At 43.3% G+C, this 11,243-nt stretch overlaps 1 protein-coding gene across 2 annotated transcripts in view; it reads left to right on the top strand.

Moving 5' to 3' along the window:
- The first annotated feature begins 279 nt into the window (after nt 1–279).
- Nucleotides 280–11,243, top strand: part of rasa3 (RAS p21 protein activator 3) — a 34,512-nt gene continuing 23,548 nt past the window's right edge. For both annotated transcript variants that reach the window (XM_079159636.1, XM_079159635.1), the window contains exons 1-2: nt 280–395; nt 10,975–11,092. In XM_079159636.1, the coding sequence (XP_079015762.1) occupies nt 341–395; nt 10,975–11,092 (173 nt within the window). In that variant the 5' untranslated portion in view covers nt 280–340. The remainder of the gene's footprint in view (nt 396–10,974; nt 11,093–11,243) is intronic.

Genomic DNA, 11,243 nt, shown 5'->3' with positions numbered 1-11,243 from the left:
GGAGGGTGTCTTCATTTTCCTCAATGACGCCACTTCCTCGCCTCCTAGTGGCACGGATCACCCTCCATACCATGTGTGGGCGGTGTTGTGTGGAGCCACACCTCCACTGGCGCGCTGCTGCTGCTGCTGCTGCTGCTGCTGAGGGACTGAAGCTGAATCTGCCCGCTTGTTCTTCAACCAGCCAGCAGAAGCAGTGATCGGGACCGGAGTGTGATCGCTGTCCGGAGAGCATAGATGTGCAAAACCCCTGGATTATCCGTGCGCTGGAGAGGCCAGAACCGACCACCGTGGAGGACTGTCTTTATCTAGTCGTTTAAAGGGAAAGAGCCACGGGGAAAGCATGGCGGTAGAAGAGGAAGGTCTCCGGGTTTTCCAGAGCGTTAAAATAAAAATAGGTAAGAACACAAAAATCCCTACCCCCCAGTCTGAGCGCCTCAATGGATGGCTCCGTGTTAACGGGCCAAGCAGGCAGTGAGGGCTGGAGGGGGTGGGGGTGTACAGATCTGTCTCGTTCCTGCTGTTATTGTAATTCAAATCACACGCTTTCCTCTCAGCGCTGTAAACCGCAAATTGTAAAAAAAAAAAAGTAGCCTCATCGAGAAATTCAATGCCTTGTGGGAATTTGGCAGCTGGCATAGGAATCCAAATCATGTGTGCTATGGGTCCACATATGGAGACTTGATATTCAGCAGGCTGTGCGACATAAAGGCTCCACAGCTGCCCATATCCAGATGCTCTTTCTAGACGCTCAAATAAACCTTTATAACACCTTTAGCTGCTGCGACCCATTCATGTTATTGCAACCCCCCTTCTCTCTCAGCTCCCCCCTCGAAACAGCTTTATGCCTAACTGTCTAGCTATTGATTGTTAACCCAGATTTCTATTTTTAGATATCTAGCTGGTCTCCAGTGAGTACCCCTGGTTTGTAGGAGCTAGGCATGTGGTGCATGCATATCTGAGGAGGCTGAGTACAGTTTGCGATGGAGGATTAAGTGGAGAGGCCTGTGTGTTTTTGCAATTGTCATGTCTGTGCAAGAAGTTGTTCTTCTTGATTTAGTTTGTTGTAAAACTGTAGTAATTGCATAACGGACACTACAACCACTTGCATCCCATGGATTACAATAGATAGAAGAAGAAGAAGAAGAAGAAGAAGAAGAAGAAGAAGAAGAATACTGTGGGGAATAAATACTAGTAATATCAAAACAGGAGGGAGAAATCACCGTTTCATTATCAATTTTCATTATTGTAAGTATTCTGAACGTTATTTTCAAATAGTCTTCAAATAGTTTGTTTTATCCAACCAAGAGTTGAAAAGCCAAATATTTTATCTTTACAGTCAATTAAAACCAACAAAAGCTGCAGAAATTCATATTTGAGAAGCCAGAATCTGAGAATTTGTAAAAGTGTTTTAATGACAAATTGCTGATTGAAATTAATTTTCTGTCCACCGACAACCAATTGTTCCTGCAATCATAGTAAATGTAACTACTGTACTATGTTACTATAGTGTTTATTTTGTTGTTTTGCCTTTTTCACATCAAAACATTCAAAGCAAACAATCATTTCCCCTGTCTGCTCCAAACTGTTATCTCGGGTCAACACGGGACGTTTTGGAAGCGTCTGCTGCAGTTTTTCCCTGACATCTGGCGGGCCATTCATCCTGGCTCCGCTGTCTGGTTTGTTTTGACTCCAAACATGCGACAGGAGGGATGAGCAGAGAAAAACAAATGACAACAAACACACACACACACACACAAGCTGTGGTGCTGTGTGATGATGCCAGCCAGCATTTAGACCTTTTCCAGTTGAGCTGATGTACAAAGTTAGGCTGTGCTTTTAAGCTCTTTCCTGCTGCTTATATTGTCTGGAAACAGCTGGAGGGAGAACCACCGTGAGTTGATCAAATAGTCCGGCCCCAGTGAGATGATATATGCTGGAGGGGAGTTGTAATGGTAACTCACAAAGGCCTTGTTCAATTGCTGCACTTTCTGAATGAATGTTCAGTCAGCCAGCAGCGTTGAGTTCCTGTGAATAAAAACTGAATGAGTGGAGGACCGCGAACATCTTTCCTAGACACAATCCTGCTTACGAATCAGGCCAGCAAAGTGCAGTGGTGCAGGAAGTATTCAGATCCATTATTTAAGTAATGGACTCGACACTGCACTGTGAAATGCTTTTGCAAGTTCAAATCTAGTTTTTAAAATGTTACTTAAGCAGAAGTCCAGAAGTAGCATGCCTAAAATCTATATAAAGTATCAAAACTCAAAGCACTCAATGCCGAAAAAAAGCCCCATGTGAGTTATTATTCTATACTGAATTAGTATTAATGGATTTATGTAGCATTTTATTGTTGTAGTTGTTGAGGTGGACGTAAATCTTACCTAGTATATACAACTGCTACGATTAGTCAAACATCATATGTTGTAAATCATCTTTCCAAGCAAAAATGCCAAGAAATAGCTATTTACTGCCTCTTAAATAGGAAGATTTTCAGTTTTCATGATTGAAAATGTAATATCTTTAGGTCTTGGACAAAAAAAAGAAATGACCCTGAACTAACTTTTGAGTAGTTCCTGACATTTTGAATACAAAAAAGTGGCAACAGTAGTAACGAGTAACTTACAGCTGTCAAATAAATGAGAGTAGATGTATAAAGTGGCATCAAATGGAAATACCTAAGGAAAGAACAAGTAACTGACATTTGTACTCAAGTACAGTACCTGAGCAAATGTACTTTGTTACATTCCTTCACAGGCAAAATGACATTGTTTTTTTAGAAACTAGCTTTATAAATATGTCGCGACTTGTTGAAGAACATTGCTGTTGTTGTCACTTCCACGCCTGGACCCTCGAGTTCCCTTGTTCATGTTGTACGGTGACGACAGTAGAGTTTACTCCGCCTTGTTACGCAGCAGCATCCGTACTCGCTGTCAGTCTGACCCCCATGGCGCTCTGCTCCTGGTAATGTCTATGTAACCCTCGCACAACATTGTCTTCACCGAAGTCTTGTCCTTTGGCAGGAGACTGAGGCTGGCGGATGACTCAGAGCTGATAGTCTGCCAGATATCTGAAGAAGAGAGAGAGAGAGGACTTATTATCGTTGTGCTCCACCAGGTGATGACTCTCCTCAGTTTCCCGGAGGAACGCATACGATTCGGAAACCGAACGCTGCTACTGGGCCCCGAGTCCGTTCTGTCTGGCGAGCGCAGGAAACAGGAAACATCCCCCCCAATTCACTTCCCGATTAGCTGGAACAGACTACAAAAGAATTGTGTTTTTTCCTGCATGGCAACAGGCTAATGCAAAGCAGATGTAGGGAGACACAGAGCGCGGGACGGAGGAGGTGCCTCACATACAGGAGCGGGCTGTGACTCATCCGTCAGCGACCGTGTCTCTGTCAGCGCGCTCAGAGAGACGGGTGGAATCTCAGGGGCGCAGCTGGAGTCGTGACTTTGCACTCATTAGCAAAAGCATGTCTGCTTTTGACTTCTCTGTAACTGCTAGACATACTCTGACAGATTCAGAGCGCTGGGAAAACACATCCAACCATACGTTAGTTTGTGTAAATGTGTACGACTTATTTAGTAAAATAAATTCACAATTTGCCGTTTAATCCCAAATTAAAGGTTTAGATCCTTCCAGAGTCCAGTGCGTTATTGGATTGGCCTGAGAGTAGATGATCTCCACGAAACGTGCCGTTCTCCCCGTGAGCTACTCCACCTGGACTGCCGAGGCCGTTGACCCCGTTGGAACAAGAGTATGTAGGATACATACATGTGGTGTAGAGGAGGTAAAGCGGTCGAGGTCGAGGAAAACAGGAGCGGGCAGATGAATTCAGGCAGCACGGGCTGGATGTCTCGAGCCGGGTGAGCCTGAGAGGGAAAAGTTTGTGGTGACAGAGACCCCCCCCATCTCCCCTCCTTCCCTCCTTCCCTTGACAGCTGGCCAACAGAGGTTCCCAAACTCCCTCCTGTCCAGACTGAATATGAGACATGGCGTGATGAGGAGAGGGATGGGGAACAATGTATTGTTTTGTGTGCGTGGGACTCCCGCTCTTATTTAGTTGAAGGGTTCTGTTAGTTATTTATTAAGAACAATTTCATGAGGCTATGATTCAATTCAAAGAAGTGGTGTGTGGGTGTGTGTGTGTGGGTGTGTGTGTGTGTGTGTGTGTGTGTGTGTGTGTGTGTGTGGGGGGGGGGGGGGGGGGGGGGGGGGTATGTGTACGTACAGGCGTATGCGGCAGGTTCTCCATTTTGTCCTAGAAGGCCAGTTCTCTGGAAGTCGTTTGCTGTAAACATGTTTGTTGACTGTTAAGACGCAGGCCGTGTTTCGGCCCGGGCGGCTTTAGGCTGGTGGAATAATCCGGGCTGGGTACAGTAACGTTGCGTTAACGTTGGAGAAGTAACGGCGCATGGCCAGCATGCAGGGTCAGCAGGGGTAAACAAAGGGCTGCACCCGGAGTGCAGCTCCTTCAGGATGTCCTTCACATGCCCCCGTAGGGGAAGTCGACTGGCTCCCTCCCTGGGATGACCTCCACTCACCATGCTGCTCAGCAGAGAGAGAGAAAACCCAAAGTGCCAAGAAGTGTCAGAAGCACGTTGCCACATTGTTTCCATCTTGTGAAAAAAAAGCCAAAGGAAAGTGGTGAGAAATGTCTGTATCAAATGGCCCCGCGCACGCTGATTAAATCGGGGTTTCGCAACAGTGTTGCTCTCCTCTGGCAACACCAGCAATGTCAGCTTGCCACACACAGGGACTTACACCCGACCTACTCTCCCTTTCCTGTGCTTGCAAAAGATATCATATCTCCTCGTCATTGTGTGCCATGCCTGTTTGTGAGCGTATGTAGGGGAGAGTTGTACTCATTTGACATCTTTGTAGAAGTTTTTAAAAGACAAACAGAGTATTGAGTAAATGGACGAGGAAGTTTAAAGTGACCAGGACGTATACGGGCCGTGTAAAGCTGTGAAACCAGCTCCCTGTACATACTAACTCCACCATGACACCACACTGGTCTGAAAGATCACGCTCACATCTTGGGGGAAGGTACCCGGTTTCAGACCCGGATTTCTATCATGTGAGCAGATTTTCCACACACAGTGTAACTTCACTTCACGTGACTTTGTTTTTGTTTTCTTCTCAAGTTTTCCATTGAGGCTAACGAATCTGTTTGAACATTAGCTCCAGGACGCAGTAGATGGAGAGCGAGTTTGATCAGTAACTGAAAGGTGGTTTATCACAGAAACTGGGGCGTGCAGTCTTTAACTGTAACCTTTTTTTCCCCCTCCATGCTTATCCTCCTCAAGCTGCTCGACAACTTCAGCACAGCTGGTGGACGATTTGTGACAAGCTTAACCCTTGAATATTGGAAAGATGCAGGTGGAGGGTTTCAGAGGTTAACAGGTTTTCATTGATTGTGGGTTTCAAGATGAGCAAGACTGGGTTCAAAGTATGTGGCTGCCTGTCGATGATGGTATTGCTTATTTTATTTTCAGGGGTGTTAAGTTAATTTGTGTTTGAGTTGGGCGCATTTGCTGAAGATGTTTTTCAGGCTTCTGCATTTGTGCACTCTTATTCAGTACGAGCATCAGTACGAATCACGTTAAAGTGTTTTTACTTTGGGTTGATTTACTTTTTGTACTGTGGGTTTCTGTCCATAAGAAAAGAGCCACTGGACCTCACACGATCTGCAATTCTGATTGCAACCACTACGCCAAACTTGCATCACAGCCCAGTGTTGTTTGTGGGTTTAAGTCTGCGTTTGAAAGATTTAGGCAGTGGAGGCCTAAAAAAACCCACATTATCTAGTTGCATCATGGGAAGTATAGGATTCAGGGTTTTGGAGTGTGACCCACAATTGGGACTAAAAGTCAGGATATGTGGTTGTTTCTTTAGCCATTCTTGTTTTAATCTGTCTCTCACAAGGCTCCAGGTTTATAAAAATTGCATTACTAAATCGCAGGAGAAACATTCGAAGACCTGATTTGGGGATCTGAACACTGTTAATGAGTGTTGTTGTCTAATATTGAAACTAAATGCAAGTTGCAGCCCTAGTTTCAATGATACAGGAATATTTTACTGTGGGATCAAAGCTACTGCTCTATATATCCACAGTGTAGGGGTCTGTGTGTGTGTGTGTGTGTGTGTGTGTGTGTAATGTTTTTATGTTTTGTCATTTTCAGAAAGACACTAATGACTTACAGTTTTATTTCAGTTCTTGTTTTGAGTCTCTAATTAGGACCATCAAAGGAACTGAGTATTAACTGGGTTAATAAATTGTCCTCTTACAAGTTTCAGTCCTTCTTTCCATTCTCACGGTGTCTCTCTCTCTTACACACAAACACACACACTCAGGGGTAACGGGGTGGGTTATTCACTGCCTTTAAACTACATCTTGGATTCAGTTGGAATTCCTTTCCCCTCATCTCATTTCCTGTTGTAGCTAACCACTCTCCAGTTTTCTATCTGACTGACTTCTCTCCCCCTCTCTCTCTCTCTCTCTCTCTCTCTCTCTCTCTCTCTCTCTCTCTCTCTCTCTCTCTCTCTCTCGCCCTTGATTGAGTACACTGCTTGTATTTTCCTCACTAACAGCCCCCCTCCCTTCTCTTTCCTTTCCTCAAAGCCTGTGTTTCCCAGGCCTGCTAGCACAGCCACTGAAAGCGTTCACGTCTGTGTATCCTCGAATGTGTTCATGTCAGAGAAGATCAGAACAACGAGTCGAGCTGGAACTGTAACAAACAAGCGTGTCCGACTGAGACTAGCCAACAGGGGAAGAGGAACAAAGCTACGCGTTCAGCGGGTCTGTTACGTTGCTTAAATCACTTGTGCTTCCTCTTTTCTTCCGTCTTCGCCTCCTTTTTCTTCACTTTCCTCTGCAGGAATGAGGCGTGGGAGTCAACCTTTCTTTTGATGTGTAGAAGTGCCCTGTCGTCATTATTTCTCTGCAGCCCCCGAATTTAGCGTACACACCACCTCAGCACACTCACACAGGTGTGCCAACAAAGTGTCGTTACACTGTTTTTGCTCATGATACTAGGGCAAGATATTCTCCAAGGGCAGCTGCAGTGATGCAGTGATGAAAAGAGAACGCTGCTGCTGTTGTTGTTTTTTTAATTTACTGCTTATTTTGAATCTTGAGGAGAGACAACGCACCGTCTCTGGAGAAAGTAAACGAGAGAAAGAGATGAAAAAGAGGATGCAACCAGAAATAGAGGAAAGTAAAATTAGGTTCAAGCTAATTTTGAAAAGGAAAGCGAAAGGGACAATGCAATACAAGCCCGACATAGATAAAAAAAAAGTGGGTTCTGACAAAAAAGAAAAAGAATAAAACTGCAGCACATGAACCAGGATGAAAAGAAAGTAAGAGAGAAATATAGAGACGTGCTGAGACAGAGGATTACACCCTCTGGTTTCATAATAAAGTCTTTAATCTAACGTGTTGAACGTCAGATCACTGGAGAGGCTTATCCTTTCCTTTGTAACAGACTCACTCTCCATCAAACATAAACACACACATGCAATATCACCGTTGTAATAAACCCTCAAACTGACAAACTCTGCTGCTTATCGACTCATCCAGAAAGACAACTGCCCGTCACTTCCTTCTCTCCCTAAACAGGAAGCAGCAAGATGTCACTCTGAACCTGTAACTGTGGTTATTTCTGTTCTGCTCAGGAGACATTACTGGATTCTTTAGCATCTTTTAGCCTGATAGCAGACTGCATTGTAAGTCAAAGCGATGTTGACATTGCGTGGTAATGCATTTGGAAGTAGTGAAAGGGATTACAGGGGTTACTAATCCCATGTTATTGACATTTTGTCAAACCTCAAACAATGAAAACAATGTGGAAATCATGATGGGTACATGCCATTTCTGTTTGTTTCGTGTTTTCATTTGAAGGAAGTTACAGTCTCATCATCGGTCCATCGTTCCAACTGAAGACAAATAGATGTTCACTGTGATGGATTACTTATCTCAAGCTAGTTTCAAGTCTCCGCAAGTTGATTTTCATGCCGTATTAGAGTTGAATCCTCTGGCTGCTGGAGAAAAAAAAGCAGAAAAAATGCACTCATCAATCTAAGAGGGTTTGTAGAAAGTTCAGCAGTAATGTAAAAATAAATACAATATTTGGAGTAGAAATGTGTTTATACATGTTTAACCACTCGAACAGTGTTTGAACTGTGTATGTGATGTACAATATATAAACTTTCTGCTGTAGCTCCGATTTTGGCACAGAGATTAGTTTATACGCAAATTGAGTCATTAAACACACACACACACACACACACACACACACACACACACAGAGCTGAGAAAGCTGTCTGTAGTAATCCCATGATGTTTTGGTTACTAGGATGACTTGGATAGTGCACTCAAGAGACCTCACAGGTCATGAATGAGAGCTGGAGGAAAAAAAGAGATTGGAGGAAATTCAGGAGCAGCAGAGGTGATTGAGCAGGATTACAGGAGGGAGATAAAATAAATGTGGGAGAATAAACGAGAGAGAATCGGAGACAACGGGGGAGATGAGGGATAAAGACGGAGATAAGAGAGACTTGCGTCACCGCTCTGCTCTCGCACATAAACAAAGGCGGAGTCGGATTCTGTAACAACAAATCGAAGTAGCGGAGCGCGTGTGTTGTTTTACAGCTCAGGTGTCTTTTTAATTTTTGAATGAATGTTGTTGTGGTGTAAAGGTCCACATACTGTATAAATCAGCCTCCAGAGAACAAGTCATAACACCGTGTTGGGCCGCAAACCCCACAGAGAGACACTTAATCACCTCTGTTTATCTCAGCGCGGTTTTACGTTCATCCTCTTTGTAGAATTATGGATCAGAGGTAGAGATGTACCAGTTAAGCTCTCTGTCATAACTGGCCATTTGTCACTCTTATTGTATATTGAAATTATGTATCTGACAAAGACTTTCATATCCCAACACTTAGAAGAGCTAAAAAGATACACCTGGCATTTGTTCCTTATTTTTCCCAACCAAAGTCTCCAACTTTCCAAAACCGACATTAACCGCCACTTCACTTGAAATGGAAATCTGTAAAACAAAGCGTCACAAATAAATAGTTTCATTTTTAAAAGAAATTTCCTAAAACAGCCGAGCTCTGTAGTTTTTAACAATTATTACTCAAACATGAATAAATAGTGCATTTGTTGGGGACTACTTTTAGCTGTGGATTTATACATTGACTCTAAATAAACTACAGTGCCCATGTTCATAACCAGGGACCATGACACCCAGTGATATGGTGTTGCTCATATATGGGTTTTTAACCGTTTTTGGACAGTGGAGCTCTATGGCACAGAGGAATAAGCTGGATCACGCTACAAAGAAAAACAATTGATTTCAACAACAACTTTTCATGGTTTACAACAAGACAAATATAGAATATCACAAGGCGTAGACTTGTAATAGTCACATTTCAGTGCAGGACCTTTGCTTAACTGATTGTTCTCATGTCTGCAGAACAAACCTACCAGTGTGTAAATAAATCACAGGTTTTATCCAAACAGTGTAATTGCATGTTATTGAGTGCGTCATGACATGACGTGAATGTGATAACTCACCTTTTTTTTCCACTCCTTTTCACTGTTGCAACACTAACTTTTCCTTCTCAAGTTTTGAGGAAACTGGTTCTGTGTTAGGAGTCAGTCAGTTCTTGTGCAATCCCAAACATGAGGCGTCAGAGCTGGATGACTGCAGTGTGGTGAATAAAAAGCTCAGGATTTCTATAGTATATCTGACTTGTTTCCTAGTGCAGCAACATCATTTTTTCTTATTGAACTGACTGTAGGAAGCATGATTGGCTCTTTCTAAAGTTAATATTTTGAAGTGTTAACACCCCAAAACAAAGGACCAAGAAAAAAAGCTACACCAGCGTTATATTTTCACTGCATTACTTACAGTTTGTCTAAAGCTCTTGTTCCCAAAGATAAATAAGGCTCACAAGAGGACAGTATTGTTATAAACTTTCTTTTGTTATATAATGTTTTTTTGTTCTTGGTAAAGGCAAGATAGTGGACATTTTTCCCCTTTTAAAATTAAACAATTTGACAGGGGAAAATCGTAAGTAGACACTGCTTGATTTTATGGCGTTCCAAGCCCAAAGATGTTGGGAACCACTGTTGTTGAGGTTTCAATTTTAAAGAGAAACATCGTAACCCAGCCGCAGACTCATGCTGCCATTGTGAAGAAGTTACTCCATTAACACCAGAAATAGCTGTGCGAGATGTCGGCTGAATGGCAGCATGCGATTCTCATGCAGATAATGGAGCGTTATCGGAGCAAACAGTGACAGCGTTGCACTGACACACACGAGTAACTTTAGACTCCAGAGTTTTGTTGGTCCTCAGGGTGAAGAGAAACCCAATAAGTGAACAGAGTACTGGCTAACATGAATCCGTGGCTTTATAAAGGAGAATGTATGTATTGCTCCCGAGGGATTGAGTGGAGCACCACCTTTGTGTGTGTGTGTGTGTGTGTGTCTCGGTGGGTGGTCGGACCACATTTTTGTCAAAGGGAGTGCTATCTGTCACACATGTTTGACGAACAGATTGGGCTTCAGCGGGGTTCAGCAAGTGTCCCACGCAGATTCTTTCATTCACAGATCTGACAACACACATGCACTCACACACTCACACACTCACCATAACACACATGTTATGTGTGTGTCTGTTTCAGAGAGCATGTCTTAATATTTTCCCGTCCACTTTAAAGGAAGTAAGTCTACCTGGCAGAGCTAAGCTCATTATGTGTGCAGCGGTCAGATTATTCAAAGCTAAAACAGGTGTGAACTTACATAATACCATTCCTTTTTAAACTTTGCGTGCATGCTTTCAGTGTTAATAAATAAGTAATCATATACAGTGGTGTGCCTGAATAAACACATTGTTACTGCTTACAACAGCGTTTCTAGATAATAACTGCCCGCTCTCCCCTCTCCTTTCTCTTTGTGCAGGAGAAGCAAAAAACATCCCTCCGTACCCGGGGCCAAACAGGATGAGGGACTGCTACTGCACCGTCAACCTGGACCAAGAAGAGGTCTTCAGGACCAAGATCATAGAGAAGTCACTTTGGTACGTTCAGGGGCCCTCCACCCTTTTTTGTTTGTCATCCGTTCAGTCCATATATAGAGAAAGGTGCAATCGTGAAAGTCAAATTATAATCACTTTCTTGTCGGTCAAAGGTTGAGACGGTACAAAAAATGAAAACACATTTTATTCACAA

The sequence above is a fragment of the Pholis gunnellus genome (genome assembly GCF_910591455.1).
Source record: "Pholis gunnellus genome assembly, chromosome: 1".
Classification (NCBI taxonomy): Eukaryota; Metazoa; Chordata; class Actinopteri; order Perciformes; family Pholidae; genus Pholis; species Pholis gunnellus.
Note: the sequence above shows the minus strand (reverse complement) of the source record. Positions and strands in the feature narration are given on the sequence as shown.